This window comes from Lutra lutra, chromosome 1 (genome assembly GCF_902655055.1).
Source record: "Lutra lutra chromosome 1, mLutLut1.2, whole genome shotgun sequence".
Lineage (NCBI taxonomy): Eukaryota > Metazoa > Chordata > Mammalia > Carnivora > Mustelidae > Lutra > Lutra lutra.
Window position 1 is genome coordinate 155,596,029 of NC_062278.1, and position 18,746 is coordinate 155,614,774.

The window sequence follows — 18,746 nt, forward strand, 5'->3', positions numbered from 1 at the left end:
GGAATACAACTGGGGCAATTTTTTTTTTCTGGTCTCAGAGCCAGGGAGGGCCAAGCCACCAACACTGCTGAGTAAGTCAGAAATGGCCGGCCCACGGGCTCACCAAGCCCACTGGGAGAGCGCCTGCCGTAAAAGCCTATGTCTGGGCAAAAGCATGTTCTCTTGGGCTATGGAGTTGGGGCTGAGGGGCTGTGGTGGGGAAGTGTAGCAGGCTGCCTTAGCTTATTAGCCTGGAGGCCCTTTGCTGAAAGAAAGGAAAGGTGAGAAGTTGGTTAGTAGATGCTAGTTCCCCTGTTGTTCCTGAGAAAGGAAACTCTGTACAGAACCTCCTGCTCACAGTTTAAAATGCAGCTTCATTTTTTAACAGAACAGAGCTGTTTATATCACATGCTAAACTCAACATATGCAAAAACATTACAAAATATCTTTTATATCAGTAGGCCCAAAGCTACAAGATTCTATGAATATTTGAATAAAATTGGATAAATATACATACACTTGGTATGGGAATGACCTGCCTCTGGTCACCCTAAGGAAAAAGAAAAAAAAGAAATCATTGTCAGGTTTGAAGAGAAATAAGTAGATCATATGCTCAAAAGAAACTTCAAAGCACTCTTGAGTACAGCAGCCCTATGATTTCCTGTTCTCTCACCTTAGTGGTATTTAATGAACAGGAGGAACCCACAGATTTTCCAGTCAGGGCACTGGGCTCCACTGTGCCTCCCAGATACTCCCTCCCCTGACAAACCAAGGCTCGGTTCCTGAGGCTCATTAATCTTGTTTATTTAAATGGTGCCTCCCTTACTCCCAGGAATTTAATCCTTAATTGAAAAATAAAAACAAAGCCCATATATTACTTTGATCCATTAATCCCTCTAATAACTGGCTTATTCTTTTAAGCAAGTCTTTCCCTAAGAAGACTAAGCATCAAGTCAATACAGCACGCAGGGAAAGGAAGGCTAGTTTATCAGGTTAGGAAGAAGCCCCTGGCCTCTCCTGGTCTTCTTCTAAAGGAGGACTGGGCAGAGGGGACAAGGCAAAGCTCAAGAGGTTGCCCCTGAGGCCACAGGCGTGGAGACAGTGTTCCCTTTAAGGGGAACAAAACCTGTACTCACAGGGAGGGTTAAGAAAATCCAGGCCCCAAGGTGGGGCCTCACCCATTCCTCAGCCTCCGAATGCCAGCCATTCCAAAGCTGGTTGATGGAAACATTTCATTTGAGCAACATTACGAAATGCTAATAAAATAACACATTCTCTCTGTTATCTCCACTGAGCATTTCCAGTTTCTGCGTTTCTTCTTTTTTAGATGGTGTGACAGGAGGCAATGAAGAGTAGCATCACAGTTCCTGGTGGAGAGACACACTGTTTCCAGTCTCTGACACCAAAGGATTTGTGAACAGTATGTCCATCTTTACTGAGGGGCTCACTGGCAACAAGGCTCTCATGGGAAGGGGTCAAACCTGACTGTCAACAGCTGGCTGGTACCTTTCAGAGCTCTGCTCTGACTCTAAGCGCCATTTACCAACTTCCTGATTGTCTGTAGCCCTAGTTACCACCTCTGCAGTGTGATAGCAACTACTGTTCCCTCTCAAGGCCACCTTGACGCTCTTTCCTTTTTCAGGACACTTGGGACTTGTCTTCAGGTTCTAAACCCCTTCTGCCATTATTCAAGGCAGATCTGTGCTGCTCTCCAACAGGAAGGCACAATCAAATCCAATCCTAGTTTTTAAGGACTTGCGCAGAGAAGTTCATTTCCAAAGCTCTTAAGTAATGTTACTCCCAACACCTGCTCTTTGTGGGGAGACTTTAACCAGAAGCTCACAGGCCCACTGGCCCACTACAGAGGAGGGTTTCTCAACCCCAGGGCTACCAATGTTCTGGGCCTGATAACTCTGCTGGGAGTGCTATCCTGAGGGTTGTAGGATGCTCGACAGCATCCCTGGCCTCTACCCACTGGATGCCAGTACAATGCCCAGTAGTGACAATCGAAAATGTCTCCAGACATAGTCAAGTGTGCCCTAGGGAGGGAAATCATCTCCAAGTGAGAACCGTTGCACCAGTGGAGGCTGCAAACAGCCCCTCCACACAGATGCATCTTCAGACAAGACGAGTGCATCAGTGAAGGGAGAGCTAAGAGTAACAAATATCTGAAGGGCTAGGACCAAAGATGCTCCTCTGGCCACATATTTGGGCAGGAAAATCACCCTGGAAGTTTGCATGTATGTGTGTGTGTGTGTGATGGGGTATGCATACATTAGTGTGTCCTGCTATCCCTTTACTCTGCCCTCTGTCTGAGAAAGTCCTCCATGGTCCTGGTCACTGGGGTCCTTTGGATGCTGACTTCTTCTTGCCTCTGGCCAGGGCCTTGGAACTGTTTATCTTAGGCAACTGACCTGCAGGTCCAGGTTGTAAGTGTGATGGTGGCGACAGCTGCTGCTCTCGGCCACTGCTGCGGAAGCGTTTCTCCAGGCTCAAGCGAATATGTAGGGTGGACAGAACCCTAGGGGCCACCCATAGCATTCCACCCACAACCTTCCCTCTGCCTCTGGCCTGCTGAGTTCCAAGAGGCAGGGAGAGCTGGAGGCCAGCAGAAGAGTCGGGCCTTGAATCTGGTTCCACAACTTATGGCCTGGGCTCTGTGTTCCAGACGAAGCTGAATGAGAGGGAGGGCAGAGGGTCCTCCTCCAGGCCTGGGCTGCCCCACTTCGACCCTGGTTCGTTCTGTGGGGTCTGGTCTTACAGACTGAATAGTCAAGTGTTAGTGCAAATGATGCATTACTCAGAGTTAATTCTATTCTTTTTTTTTTTTTTTTTAAGATTTTATTTATTTATTTGACAGACAGAGATCACAAGTAGGCAGGGAGGCAGGAAGAGAGAGAGAGGGAAGCAGGCTCCCTGCTGAGCAGAGAGCCCGATGCGGAGCTCGATCCCAGGACCCTGGAATCATGACCTGAGCCGAAGGCAGAGGCTTAACCCACTGAGCCACCCAGGTGCCCTCAGAGTTAATTCTATTCTTTAAACAGCCATTTTGATAAATATTAAGTGAAGGAAGTCTATGAATGAACACTGAGTCCAGCTCAGCTCTGCCAAAGGAACTGCCTTCAAACGCCGTTATTCTCCCCTATATACAGCCAGCCACTCCAGAAAACCTGTTGGGGCTGCACCACCATTGTCTCATGGCATTTCATCGAGGCAAGTACTATTTTTATTTATTTTTTAAAAGATTTTATTTTTAAGTAATCTCTACACCCAACGTGGGGCTCAAACTCACAACCCCAAGATCAGCCTGACTGAGCTGAGCCAGCCAGGTGCCCTGGCAAATACTAATTTTAAATAGAGCTTTTACTATGACAGCAGTGATTCATCTCTTTTATCCTCTACATACCTAGGGTACCAACCATGGTCCTTTTGCTAATAGTGAGGCTCTAAAGATTCTCTAAAATTATTTTCAAATTGGGGGAGACAGAGTATGAGGAAAGCACACTGGGGGAACATATTAGAATCTGGGGCTGCAAGAGGGTTTATAGTAGAATCTCACCATATAAATTCCACTAATATATTTTTCTGTGCCAATGTAATAGGGCTTCATCTGCTAAAGCAACTTATCTTTCATTATTTTTCCCCCAAATTTTCTCACCTATTCTTAGATATCAATTCTTCTATATATATTTAAATCTTATCTAGAAACATGGCAGATTTTTTCATATATAAGAGGACCATAGCAAAACCTTTCAATGATTCTATTTTTGAAGTATTTGGGTTTTCTATGTAAATAATCATGTCATATGCAAATAAAACTAATTTCCAATTTTTTTATATTTACACCAAGTGTTTCAGGTTTTTTTTGGCGTTCTTTTTAAAAAAAAAATTTATTTATTTATTTGGCAGAAAGAGAGAGAGAGAGAACGAGAGGGGGAATACAAGTAGGGGGAGTGGAAGAGAGAGAAGCAGGCTTTCCACTGATTCCACTGAGCAGGGAGCCTGATGCAGGGCTTGATCCCAGGACCCTAGGATCATGACCTGAGCCGAAGGCAGACACTTAAGGACTGAGCCCCTCAGGGGCCCCTCGTTTTCTTGTCATATCGCATTAGCCAGGAACTGCCAAAGATTTTCATATGTAGTTTGCTGTATTTTTTTTTAAGTTTTTTTTTTTAAAGATTTGTATTTATTTATTTGACAGAGAGAGTGCGAGCACAAGCAGGGGGAGCAGGAGAGGGAGAAGCAGGCTCTGCCTGAGCAGGGAGCCCAACGCGGGGCTTGATCCCAGGACCCTGGGATCATGACCTGAGCCAAAGGCAGAGGCTTTAACCCACTGAGCCACCCAGACGCCCCGCTTTTTACATTTTGCCCATCTATTTCCCACCTTCTTAAAATCACTATTAGATGTCACAAACTAGTAGCCACCTACTGTAACAGCAATCAGCACTGTTATCCAAATAATTCCAGTTTTCCTTCTGGGTACTTGGTAGGATTGCAATTCCCTGCTCCCTGAAGTTAGGGGTAGTTCCATCAATTGCTTTGGCCAATAAGATGTAAGCTACTTCTGAGTGAAAGCTTTAAGAGTTAGTGTGATTTACCACATTCCCTTTTCCCTGCTGTGACAATGACAGAAGTGAAGAGATAGGGCCTTCCCCAGTGTAGTCCATGAATGAGGAGAAGGTGGGTTAGGTAATCTGATGATGGTAGCTACAGGTCACTGATGGTTACTGAGCCGGTCTAAGGTAGTTAGTACAAAGGAAGGCACGCTATAAGTATAAAATATCTAGACATCAGATTTTGAAGAATTAGTAAGATAAAAAGAATATAAATTTTATCTCACTGATACTTTTTTTCTATTGATTACAGGTTGAAATATAATTTTGGATAGCTCTGGTTAAATAAAATATATGATTAAACTTGAGTTCACCTTTTTAAAAAAATAGTTTTAAAATGAGGCTACTAGAAAAATGTGAATAACGTATGTGGCTCACATTCTCAGTATCTCCTGGACAAGTGCCACCGAGGAGAGGGCCCACCTACTCGATGCTAAACATGCGCATGAGTGAAAAATACACTTTTATTGTTTTAAGCCTCTGAGGTCTGGGGGTTGTTACTACAGCAAAACTGAACCCACACTGACTAGTATATCTACTCAGCAGTCAATCCTCCCTTCTCCTCTATGGAAGAGCTCTGACTCTGTTGAGGGCAGAATAAGCCAGTCTAAATCCTTCCTGTTTTGGGCCTCCCCTGTGGCTGCAGGGTAGCCATGTGACAAAGTTCTAGCCAATCAGCCTAAGTGGAAGTTCCCTGGGGTTTTCTGTGAAAGCATTTACTTTCTACAAGAGGGAGAGGCATGGGTAGTGCTACTCTTCCCTCTCTTCTTCCCTTCAACATGGATATGCTATCTGAAGCTTGCGACTTTGAGATAAAAACAAGAGTGAGGATGAAAGCAACCCCCCCAGCGATGGTGGAATGGAAAAATGGAGAGACAGAAGAACAGAACAGAACCTGGGTCCCTTTGATGGCATCATCAGGCCCCTAAACTAACCCGAGCAACTGCTAGACTCAGGCCTTTTATGTGAAAAAATAATCCCCTATTTGTTTAAGCTGTTATTTGTCAGTTTTCTTTTACTTGCTGCCAAAATTGTTCCTATCTGATACAGGTCTATTCTTGGAAACAGCATACAGATGAATTTGTCAAGCCAATCTGATACAGTCTTGGTCCTTTGTCAGGAGAATTTGGTTCATTGAACTAGGTTTCATGCCTACTTTTATGTTAAGTTTACTGTTTATGTTGTTTGTTCTTTTTTTCCTCTTCTTAATTTTGATGGCTTGTTTACATTTCTGCCCGTTTCTCCTCTCACTCCTTGTACATTCTGAGGATCTGTTTTCTTTCTTTCTCTCTTTTTAAAAAAAGATGTGTGTGTGTGTGTGTGTGTGTGTGAGAGAGAGAGAGAGAGAGAGCAAGTGAGCAAGTAGGGAGAGGGAGAGGGAGAGAGAGAATCCCAAGCAGGCTCCACGCTCACCACAGAGCCTGACATGGGGCTCTAATGAGGATCTATTTTCTAACTGTGCTGCTTGTTACAGTTCTATTCCTGATAGTTATATTTATTCCTACATTTTCTATAATTATATCATAACAGAAGATCAATCTCACCCAGATTTTTTTTTGTCCTCTCTCTGAATCATCACATGTCTGAAAATGTACTTCCTTTGCTTTGATAGATAAATGGTATCTTGGCTACATATAGAATTTTTGGTCTGGAATTCTCTCCCAGGAATCTGTACATTTTTCTCTCATAGTCTTCTGGCTTTCAATATTATTGATGAGAAGTCTGGTACTAGTATAATTCTTTTTCTTTTGAAAATATCTTGTTCTGGTAGCTTGCAAGATTTTCTCTTTACACTTAAATTTCAGAACTTCAACAGCATATATGTGCTCCTCCACTTGCTTCCCCCCATTCCGCTGCAGACTTGGCTAGCCCTTATAATGTACACATTCAAGGCTTTTTTTTCCAGCTGAAGAAAAATTTCTTCTATTACTGTTTCTCTTTCTGGAACTCCTATTACTTGCTGTTAGGTCTCCTAGATGCCTCTTCCTGGCTCACAATAATCATCTCTGTGTCTCTGGTCTGAACTGTAAGATATTTTTTCCACTTGTTCTTCTAGAACATTAATTCAGTTCTCAGCAGTGACCATCCTCAGTCTCCTTTTTCTCAGTTTGTTTACTGAACTTTTATATTTAGAAATCATGGGATTTCTTTTTTAAATTCTAAAAGTTACTCTTGTACTCAAAATTCATTTCTTGAAATATCATTTCCTGAGTTGTCTACTTAAGTTCTCTTAGGAAGCCTGGGAGGCTCAGTTGGTTGGGCATGTGACTTTAGCTCAGGTCATGATCTCTGGGTCCTGGGATCAAACCGTGCTGGGCTCCACATTTAGCGGGGAGTCTGTTTCCCCTTCTCCCTCTGCCCCTCCTGTCTCTCTCTGTCTCTCTCTCAAATAAATAAATCTTTAAAAAGTTCTCTTCTAGGGGCGCCTGGGTGGCTCAGTGGGTTAAGCCGCTGCCTTCGGCTCAGGTCATGATCTCAGGGTCCTGGGATCGAATCCCGCATCGGGCTCTCTGCTCAGCAGGGAGCCTGCTTCCCTCTCACTCTCTCTGCCTGCCTCTCTGCCTACTTGTGATCTCTCTCTGTCAAATAAATAAATAAAATCTTTAAAAAAAAAAAGTTCTCTTCTATCTGTTCCACTAGTTCTACCTCAGTGGGAGCCTCATATGCTAGTTTTTCAACTTGGACCTTCTCAGCAGTGGCAAATGAGGGAGCAATGCCAGGCCCCACAAGAAGCAATGTTTTCACAGTCCAGCAGAGCCCAAATTGACAAACCACAAGAGAGGAAGAAAGTCCCTGTAGTAATGGGCTCCTGTAGGACCCAAGAAGTAAAAGCAACTCAACTCATCCATATAGCCCCTCCAAGGACCACACACATTAAGTGGGCAGTAAAGACCCTTTCCAAAGAGATCCACAGCTCTTGCTGGCTGGGGGGCCTCAAAGGACTATTTGCTTCAAGTCTGTCCCAGGACTCCAAGGAAAGCAAGCATTTTCCTCTGTTGGTAGGTCCCTGTTTCTCACTGAGGACCAGAGAGGATGAATCCTGTGCCTGCTCTTTCCCCAGGTGATGTTGGGAAAACTAGAGGCCTTAACGCACTTTCCAGGTTCCACCAGCAGGCTCACCTGGATTTATCAAGAGAGAGAATTTAGAGGCGCCTGGATGGCTCAGTGGGTTAAAGCCTCTGCATTTGGCTCAGGTCATGATCCCAGGGTCCTGGGATCGAGCCCCACATCCAGCTCTCTGCTCAACAGGGAGCCTACTTTCCCCCCCACCCTCTCTACCTGCCTCTCTGCCTACTTGTGATCTCTGTCTGTCAAATAAATAAATAAAATCTTTAAAAAAAAAAAAAGAGAGAGAGAATTTAAATCGTCAGAGCCACGTGCTCAGGTTGTCCTTCCCAGAATCCTTTTCCTTACATTCATATATGCTTTTGAAATAATGTATTTTCTAATCCCAAAAGTAATTTAAGCCTATTTTGTGAAAATTAGGAATAGCCAAAAGAAAAAAGAGAAAGAAGTAGAGCACAGAAGAAGGGAGAACATCCTATATATAATCCCATCAGCCTGAGATAATCTCTTCATGTTTTGGCATATATCATTCTAGTCTTATAAATGCCTGTGTGTGTGTATATGACTACATGTGTACTTATAAATATACTCAACTACTACGTTTTATCCCCTAATATACTTATAAATACACTCACCTACAAGTTTTTTATCTCCTAAGTGACATAGGTGAACATTTCCCTATGTCAGTAATAGTTACGAGACATCATTTGGAACAGCTGCCAACTACTTGACTGTGGTTATTCTGTGGGGTTTTACTGTCTATCGTTGATCATCAGGTTGCTCACAATTTTGCAATCTTATAACCTATGCTGGACAGTATCCTATAGTTCAATCTTTGCACATCTATAATTATGTCAATAAATAACTGCTAAGGTTTTATGATTACATTGTCAAATTTCCCTCCAGAAAGGTGTAACCGATTAAATGGCTACTAACAACCCATTTACATCTTCTACCCTCTCTATGGCTACCCCTCATCCAAACCAAATAGTATCTTTATAAGTATCTTTAATAATTTGACAGATGGAAAAGGCTAGCTCACTGTTTTAGTTTGCACTTCTTTGATTACTAACCATACTGAACACTTTTCCTGTTTACTGACCAACTGTATTTCTTATTTTGTGAAATGCTTGCTCAGGTCTTTCACTCACACTATTTGGGACATAAAGTTTTATGGTTTTTGTGTCCTCAATCTCAACTGTCTTCACAGTGAATAATCGTCTTTGTCTTTCAGTGATTGTTACCTGAAATTCTATTTGACTGAATGGCTGTTGCAATCCCTGCTTTCTTCTTGCTTGTATATTTGTGTGACATCTTCTTGCTCATCCTTTTACTTTTAGCTGCTCTGAGTCACTTTGCTTAGGGTATGTCTGTTAGGCGGCATGTGGGTAGAGTTTAGTTGGGTTTTTTTTCTTAACATATTATGAAAATCTGACTTAAAATTTTATATGTGAGGGGTTTAAAGAATATATAACAAATATATTAGACAAAGTAGTTAAATCCCTTTATACTTATTATCAGTTTTTGGGATGCCTCTGTTTCTCTGTTTGTCTTCTGTGTCTTTCTCTGCTACTGGTTCTTTAGCTTTCCATTTCATGCAGCCAACCACCCAGGACAGAATGTTATAAAAATGTGAAGTGATTCTTATAACTGTCATCAAGCATGTGCTTCAGTTGCTAAATGGGAATGACTGAGATATCCTGACAAAGAAGCTGACCTTTTTGGTCAGTTCAGATCTTTCAGTTAATGGCTGTACATGTAACCATCACAGACCCTTATTCAGGATATCCATGAAGGGTGGGACAGATACGCAGCCACAGAGGCTCTGCTGAGTGCGCAGTTTGCGCCCGCACTGACCTTCTGAAGCCCACCATTCTCCTCCACCAGGGGTGGAAGCACACTGGGGCTGCTGTTGGGCGGTGCCTCCACATTGTAGTCACGGAAGCAGCAGAAGAAGGAGCTGAGGATGCCACGGCTCCTCTGCTTCTTTAAGCTGACGTTGCACTGGGATGCTGGAAAGAGAAACAACACACTGTGGTCAACGGCAGCACATACTCCTAGTTGTCATGCAATGGGAAAACCCGAATGTGCAGCTGTCCCGCCCCAGGGAGCCCCGATACCAGGAGACCTACTCAGCACAAGAAGATGAGGGGCCCTAGAAGTTATTATGAAGGACTGTTATTCAGCATGTGATTCCTAGAGGGCCAGCTGGTTGATGGAGTCCAATCCTGCTGGCTGGACAGAATTCCTCTGACCTCAGCCCAGTGGGGGCTGCTTGCTCATTAACTGACCCATCGTCAGGGCCAGGCACCATCTGCATTGCTGAACCCAGCAGACAGTCTTCCGACCCCGGACTGAGCACCACTTCAAAACAAAGATCCTTTCAGGCAAAATCAGACTTGACACTCTCTGAGAAGCATTTCTCTGAGAAGGGTACCAAGAAAGAATCACTCTGAAACTAGTCTAACTTCATCAAGAGTAACTTCATCATGAGATAAGGTGTGTAAGGGCATACAGAAGGCCCCCTCTTAAATTCTGCTGTTTGTCAAGAAATGGATGGGAGGGCTGGAGTCCTCCATGACACTTCAACATAAACAGCAGATGTGGGACAGAGAGCACATGGTCCAGCAGGAGCAGGGCTGGCCAGGGCAAAGCCCATCTTCCTGAAAGCTGGGGCAATCCTGTGCCATGGACTCATTTTCTGGCCTGTCCTGGACTCAGCCTCCCAAGGGATTGATGCTATCCCTTCTGTTATTCAGGCCTCAAGACGAGCTGCCACAAGTCAGATTTAAAAGGCCAAAAATTAGTATAAAATGAAAAACACATCTCAGGGGAGGAGACTGACAACCTGGAGGGCCAGGAGCAGTGCCTGGGAATGCAGCCAGGGCTGTCCCACCACATACCATGTCTGGGTGGGTCAACAGTACTGAGCAGAGGCCACAAAGGGCCTGTGCTTGGGGTTAACAGGGGAAATTACCAATGTAGGAAATCACTGAGTCCACATGATAACTGTTGGAGTTTATCTCTCCCAAAAAGCAGTTTTGGCATGGTTCCTCTGTGTACTTGAGTCATTTGTACAGCACCTTCTCTCTCAAGAGATCACAAAACTTCTGCTAATAGTCTTGGGGTACTTTTCTGCCAGCAGCAAAACCAACATGAAAAAAGACTGCAAAACTTCTTGCCAGCAACTCCACAGGCATGGATGGCCTCCAGCCTGGGCTTGGGCAAGTGGCTCAGTAAGTATGAGTTTAAGATCCCCATTCACTAACTACGTGCTTCAGAACCATAACCCCCTGGAAACACTAGCCGTTTTATCTTTCTTGAGAATGCCTGGGCGCATGCCACAGGCACCAGTCTTTTCACTTGGGGCACCCGATGGCAGGCCAAGCCAGGCTACAGGGACCTCCAGGGACAGAGGCCTCCCAAGCAGCAGAGCGGTGGTGGGGGGGGGGGCACATGATAATGACTGCTGTTTACTGAGGACCGGCCCTCTTTACTCTACTACTTTACAACCCTCACTTCATGGAACCCGCACAGCTATCCAAGGAGATCAGCATTACTGCCTCCGTCTTACCGCTGAGGGGATACAACCAGGAATTCGTATGCTGGGATCTGAACCCAAGAGGGCTTGTTTCCAAAGTGTGTGCTCTCTCTGTTGCCATGCTAAACACAGTCTAGACAGATCAGGTCAGATCAAGGAAGGAACATGCCAAATGGAGAGAAAACACTACAATAAATTCTTATTTAATATAAAGAATTGGGTGGGGGGGCGCCTGGGTGGCTCAGTCCGTTGAGTGTCCCTTTGACTCTTGATTTAGACTCAGGTCATGATCTCAGGGCTGTGAGATGGAGCCTGGTGCTGGGCTCTCTGCCGGGCCTGGGGCCTGCTTGGGATTTTCTCTCTCCCCTTCCCCCCCACCCCGTCCCCCCCTGGAGTTGCTCAGTTGCCTCACCTCTAGAAAATAAACAAATAGTTAATTTGAAAAAAATGTCTGATTGATTAAACTGTTCTGTTGTTACTTTGAGTGCTTTAGTTTTCATGCCACACTCAAATAATTTAGTCAGAGGAAGAAAAAATACTGCCTGCCTCTTCCTTGGCCGATAGCACATTTCTCTGCAAGTAAACAAGAGATTTGTTCATGTCTCAGAGACACTGAGCAGCCGATGCCCGAGCTGGGCAGTAAATAGCTCTGTAAAAAGCACCCCCTCAGATCTCATTTTCATCCTCAGATCACATACATTTTCCCCACAACCAACTAACAAACAAATTAAAAAATGAACTTCTACGCTAAAAAAAGTCCTGAACCTGGAGCCAGTGAGCTACTTATAATTTCTACCATATGACAGCTTACCACGTAGAAGCCACAAATAGAGCGCTGGGAGTGAGTCCCTGGGAAGGCCGTCACCCCCTGAGGGGAAAGCAGCAGTTCACTTACTTACGCTCTCCCTTCCGTGCACCACGAGGTGAAGCAACCCAAAGTGGTCTCACTTCCAAGACTGAGGGAGGGGCCAGGCCTCTTCCCATTAAATAAGCTTTGTTCTAGGGCCTGAAGGAAGCTTTGGAAGGTCAGGGGTTGCCTACTTTGCTAATCGCTCCTGGACTGGTCTGGTACTCTCAAAATCAGGCTAGCAGGGGATATGAATGGAGTTGCTCAGGACTAGCATCACCCTCAACCCCATCCTCGGTACTCATTTGGTCCTCAAAGGGCTCAAGATGCTGGCTGGTTGGGTCTAATAACCCTACTGCCTTCCCCCTGCAAATTGCTTTCTATCCATTACCGAGGCCTGGCCAATCTAAGCCATATGACTGGCTTAGGATTGGGCATTTGACCCAACCTGGGCCAAGGAGAGTGTGCCCCACGATTCATGCTACAGCCCTTTGAAAGGATGTTCTCTTTCTGCTGGTTTGCCAAGTGGGTAGGATGTAAACCTGGAGCCCCCGGTGGCTCCTTTGTCACTAAGTGAGAGGCACCTACCCGAGCATAAGCCAGAACTGAGGAAAAAGGAGCCTGAGATACGGAAAGGGATGGTTCTCTGACAATACCATCTGGGGACTTGGTTTCATTAAAACCAGATCCTCCTGGAATTTTCAGTTATATAAGAGAATAAATTACCTGTTTCTCTGGGTTTATGTTATTTGTGATGGAAAAGATTATTCTTGAAAACGTCAGCTCCCAGGCAAGGCAGTGTAGAAACACTGGTGAACCACACAGGTACCATCCCTACCTCATGTGCCCCACATCTGGCACGAGAGACACTGAACAGTGCAAGGCACTGATGGGGCCCAAAGTCCAGATTTGGGGTACGGTAGGAGTTATCTCTTAGAAGAAATGCTTTCTGAGCTGGGCTGACAGTGCATACCATTGCTGGAGGGGGCAGGGAAGTGGGGAAACAGCAACGTGTAAAGGGCCTGATGTGAGAGACAGCATGATGTATCTCAGAAATCAGAGGAGTTGCCATGGTTGATGACAGCCTTGCAAACCAAGATGATGAGTTCGCATTTGCCTCTAAGGAAATGGAGAGTAGATGAGCAGATCATACTACAAATGTCACAGTTTGACCTCTGGAACTGGAACCTCTGAATTTAAATTTTAAATTGACTGATATAGGCTATTGATCTGCATCAAAGATTTCCAGAATGCCGTATTTGCAAATCAGAGATATGGACCATTTTGGGTAAAGAGCCTAGAATGGAAATTTCTTACTTTAAAGTCGACTTTAAATCTATACTTTCAATGCCATCCCAATCAAAATTCCACTAGCATTTTTCAAAGAGCTGGAACAAACAATCCTAAAATTTGTATGGAACCAGAAGAGACCCCAAATTGCTAAGGAAATGTTGAAAAAGAAAAACAAAACTGGGGCATCATGTTGCCTGATTTCAAGCTTTACTACAAAGCTGTGATCACCAAGACAGCATGGTACTGGCACAAAAACAGACACATAGACCAGTGGAACAGAATAGAGAGCCCAGATATGGACCCTCAACTCTATGGTCAACTAATCTTTGACAAAGCAGAAAAAAAACATACAGTGGAAAAAAGACAGTCTCTTCAATAAATGGTGCTGGGAAAATTGGACAGCTATGTATAGAAGAATGAAACTCGACCATTCTCTTACACCATACACAAAGATAAACTCGAAACGGATAAAAGACCTCAACATGAGGCAGGAATCTATCAAAATCCTAGAGAAGAACATAGGCAGTAACCTCTTTGACATCAGCCACAGCAACTTCTTTCAAGATAAGTCTCCAAAGGCAAAGGAAACAAAAGTGAAAATGAACTTTTGGGACTTCATCACAATTAGAAGCTTCTGCACAGCAAAGGAAACAGTCAACAAAACAAAGAGGCAACCCACAGAATGGGAGAAGATATTCTTAAATGACACTACAGACAAAGGGCTGATATCCAAGACCTATAAAGAACTCCTCAAACTCAACACCCAAAAACCAGATAATCACATCAAAAGATGGCAGAAGACATGAACAGACACTTCTCCAAAGAAGACATACAAATGGCTAACAGACACATGAAAAAATGTTCATCATCATTAGCCATCAGGGAGTTTCAAATCAAAACCACATTGAGAAAGCACCTTACATGAGTTAGAATAGCCAAAATTAACAAGACAGTAAACAACATGTGCTGGAGAGGATGTGGAGAAAGGGGAACCCTCTTACACTGTTGGTGGGAATAAAGCTGGTGCAGCCACTTTGGAAAACAGTGTGGAGATTCCTTAAGAAATTAAAATTAGAGCTACCCTATGACCCTGCAATTGCACTACTGGCTATTTATGCCAAAGATACATACATAGTGAAAAGAAGGGCCATCTGTACGCCAATGTTCATAGCAGCAATGGCCGCAGTTGCCAAACTGTGGAAAGAACCAAGATGCCCTTCAACAGATGAATGGATAAAGAAGATATGATCCATATATACTATAGAGTATTATGCCTCCATCAAAAAGGATGAATACACAACTTTTGTAGCAACATGGGCGGGACTGGAGGAGTTTATGCTGAGTGAAATAAGTCAAGCAGTGAGAGTCAATGATCATATGGTTTCACTTACTTGTGGACCATAAGGAATAACACGGAGGACACTGGGAGATGGAGAGGAGAAGTGAGTTGGGGGAAATCGGAGGGGGAGACAAACCATGAGAGACTGTGGACTCTGAGAAACAAACTGTGGGTTCTGGAGGGAGCGGGGTGGGAGGGATGGGTGAGCCTGGTGGTGGGTATTAAGGAGGGCATGTATTGCATGGAGCACTGGGTGTGGTGCATAAACAATGAATCTTGGAACACTGAAAAAAAAATAAAATTATAAAAAAATAAAAAATAAATACAAGTTACATGGAGATAAAAAAAACTAAAACTAAAACTAGAAATAAATAAGCAAGTTATATGGAAAGAAAATGGGCTTTGGAGTTATATTCTGGGTTCAAGTCTCACCCTGCATGGGTCAGCAAGTGTGACTTCATCTACCTAAGCCACACCACTAATACGGGAATCTTCATACCTATCCTTGCAGCGAGGTCTGCTGTGTGGATGCAGCAAAAATACACATATTTGTTCAAGAGAGAAGATCTTAAGATCTTAAGATCTTAAGACCAGCACCTTAAAATACAGCAGCAATAGACTGACTTTAGGTACCGAATTTCACTGTGAACATTCAGAAGTTAGTGTGTATCCAAACAACAGTCCTTACAGAAACAGGCTGGCTTTATGAGAAAACATGGAGGCAGTCCCGTTTTGGTTTTGGTTATGTGAATTCTAAACTTAGAACTTGAAGTGGCTCCTTAAAACTTTATTTTCTATCCAGTGAAGGTTTCTTTGCATGATGACGATGATGATGACGATGATGGAAATGAAACAAATAAAAGGCAGATCCATGTGTGAAGCTTAATAATAAACCCTAGGACTCAGGACTTTTCTAGGAACTCTTACATGAAATAAGGTTAGAAAGAAAAGTACTGTAGTTAATTAGAAACATGAAACGTCCAGGGGAAAGTCCACCAAGGTGGACAGCGAGGTCTGGTCCTTCAGTGGGATCAAGAGGACTGGTCTAAAGAGGTATCAAACTGTATTTATGCCAACAGATGGAAGGTGCGACTGGATCCACCACGAGTGGGTCTGCACTGGCCTGGAGGGGGTACCGCTATCCGCTTAGACTTCCTGACCTACCTGGTTCCCTTCTGCGTCCAGATATTGAAATGCTGACTCGACACAGTGTTTCTTATCAGTGTGATAACCGCCAGCGCCACCTATCACTGCCCTTAAACAATTCTCCTGTTCCAACCTGGTTTAGACTGCAGGTGTGGGGAGGCTCTGGTTCCATCCTGAACCCTAGCTTCAGGCAAACCTCTGGGGTCTACATCGACTCAGAGCTTCACATACTCGCTGCCTTTGTGATCACCCCCACCCATCCATCCTTATCTCAGGTCTGACCTGGAACTTCCACCACCCCACACACATCCCTACAATCAAACGAGTGGTTCAGGATGAAGCACGGAGAAGCTGGAACGTAGGTGGAAATGTTTGCTACTCACTGGGAATCCATCCCCAATCATTCAAGTTTCTCCCCAAGTGAGGAAACTGCATCTTGGCAGCTACAGAAAACAAAGAAGGTTTGCCTTTAATTTCCACGGTGCCAAGCCAGCCTACATGCTGGCACAGGGGCCAGACGGCCAAAGACCCAGCATAACAGAATTTCTAGGAGAAAATGGACTCAACACAAGAAGTCTATGCCAAAACCTGCCCTCAAACCTGGCTTCTTCCTCATCACAAGAGCAGAATCAAGAAAGGTACTCCATAGCTGATTTGTATCATCATGTGTTCACATAGAACATTAAAAACATGTTCAAGGGGGGGCCTGGGTGGCTCCGTTGGTGGGCATCTGCCTTTTGCTCTGGTCCTGATCCCGGGGTCCTGGGATCAAGCCCCACATCGAGTTCCCTGGTCGGCAGGAGGCCTGCTTCTCCCTCTCCCACATCCTCTTCCACATCTCCCTCTCCCCTGCTTGTGTTCCCTCTCTCGCTGTCTTTCTCTCTGTCAAAATAAATAAAATAAAATCTTAAAAACAAAACAGGGGGCGCCTGGGTGGCTCAGTGGGTTAAGCCGCTGCCTTCGGCTCAGGTCATGATCCCAGGTCCTGGGTTCGAGCCCCATATCGGGCTTTCTGCTCAGCAGGGAGCCTGCTTCCTCCTCTCTCTCTGCCTGCCTCTCTGCCTACTTGTGATTTCTCTCTGTCAAATAAATAAATAAAATCTTAAAAAAAAAAACAAACAAAACAAACATGTCCAAGTATCAACGTGGACACCAATGCTGTTAAGGCTACAAAACCACACATCGGAGTTTCCCAAGGAAAAGGTGCTTCTTCACACATGGGGACGGCAGAGCACATTACAGCCCTGCGAAGACCATGCAGTTGAATTCACAACTATGCTACTACAGAAGAAAGCTAAACACCCTTTTTTTTTTTTTAAGGGGGGAGGGGGAGTTCCTCCCAGTGGCCTGCGTTTAAATGAATGCACCCTTTCTTCTCTTGTAGGACTGGGCTGCAATCTCTGGAATGCATCCCAGGGCCTTGGTTTGGAGTGGGTGTCTAACAGGAAATTCTGGGCAGTCTATGCATACATTACATTCCTTTCCCACCCCCAAAAGAGTGGTCAACAAACACAACTTTCCTCTGTTTGAATAAAAGGGGGGCTGTTGACGGGCTGCTGGGGTGGGGAGAGGCCAGGGCACAGACCGCACAGAGTTCAAAAGCAGATGTGGCTGCTGAGAATCCAAACATCCTTTTCTCCTAGAAAAAGGACTTAGTCACTGAGTTACCTTTTGAGATATCCAGGCAGTCCCTATATCTAGTTGCAAGCGATAAAATTCCCCTGGCAATTTCACCCGGCACTCTGCAAGAAGGGTCCCTCCAGATGACATCCCGCTTCCCAGTAAGGAAACGGGGACTCAGAGTACTCACAACTGTGTGGTGAGGGTGCTGGGGTTCAATGCCAGAACAGCCTGACTGCAGGGCTCCCAGCTTTTCCACCAGCCCTCCCCGTCTCTTCCCCGTCCTCTTCGGGGTGTGGGGTTTACTTCCAGGAAGAAAATGAATATGAGGCCTTGAATTGCGTGCCATTACTCCAAAGGCTACAGTTCTGAAAATTCTGAAGTGAGCCAAGGATACTCATGCTAGGCCTCTTAGATAAGGTCAGACACAGTGGTGGTTTCACTCAGCCCTAAATGTCCCCCAGGCCACCAAACTCTGTGACTCAGCTCCCAAGGAGTGCCCCTGTGCTGGGAACGCCCTCCACGCCTCAGCACGTCCCAGACCCCTGGCCCAAGGCCACACAGCTCCTAAGTAACAGGGCTGGACAGAAACCAGGTCTGTGGGAGTCTAGAAGGGAGCTCTTAGCCATCACTGTACAGAGTCCGTTTTTCATAGCAAGAGCCCAACTAAGTACCAGAACAAAGGATTTAAATAGAAAATGCACTTAAGAGGAAGTAAAGGTTAAAATTTAACAGTAATCAAATAAATGAACACTTAAACAGTGAAACCCAGTTTTGTACCTGTTAAATGAATAGAAACAATAGAAATAAAAACAGAGAGCCAACACAGTGGGGAGGTTTTGATGGTCCAGGCCCCTTCGTTCACATGTGGCTGGTAACTTGGTAAACTGGAACAATCCATTGAAAAGCTGAGGAGTGATGTGTTGAAGACCATGAACTATTCATGAAAACACGTGCATGTCCAACAGAGTAGGAATAGTTAAGTAAAACGAATGCAGAGCAGCTGGACAGAATACTGTGCAGCCACAAGAAATGCCACTGGGAAGACCCAGGGAGACGTGCCTGTGGTCACCATCTGGGGAAGCATCTCAGAAACACTGCACATGCCTCATGTCTGTAACTCTGTCCTGTGTTTCTGGACAAGATCTGGAACGTAGGCTCCAGAGCTATGGCTTGGAACTCATCTTGTTCATGCCTGAGTCCCTGAGACATAGAAGCATGCTGGTACAAATAGGCCCCTCGTGACAGATGTTTACCGAATGAATGAATGTATAAAAGGAAACTCAGAACAATGAAAATGAC

The 18,746-nt window shown here is 44.7% G+C and overlaps 1 protein-coding gene across 3 annotated transcripts in view; it reads right to left on the reverse strand.

Moving 5' to 3' along the window:
- The window catches only part of CTDSPL (CTD small phosphatase like), a 117,172-nt gene that overhangs the window by 25,409 nt on the left and 73,017 nt on the right, over positions 1-18,746 (reverse strand). For 2 of the 3 annotated variants that reach the window (XM_047740678.1, XM_047740695.1), the window contains exons 2-3: positions 9,516-9,670; positions 497-529 (exon numbers count right to left, since the gene is read on the reverse strand). In XM_047740678.1, coding sequence (XP_047596634.1) covers positions 497-529; positions 9,516-9,670 — 188 coding nt within the window. The remainder of the gene's footprint in view (positions 1-496; positions 530-9,515; positions 9,671-18,746) is intronic. The other variant, XM_047740687.1, reaches the window with a different exon arrangement.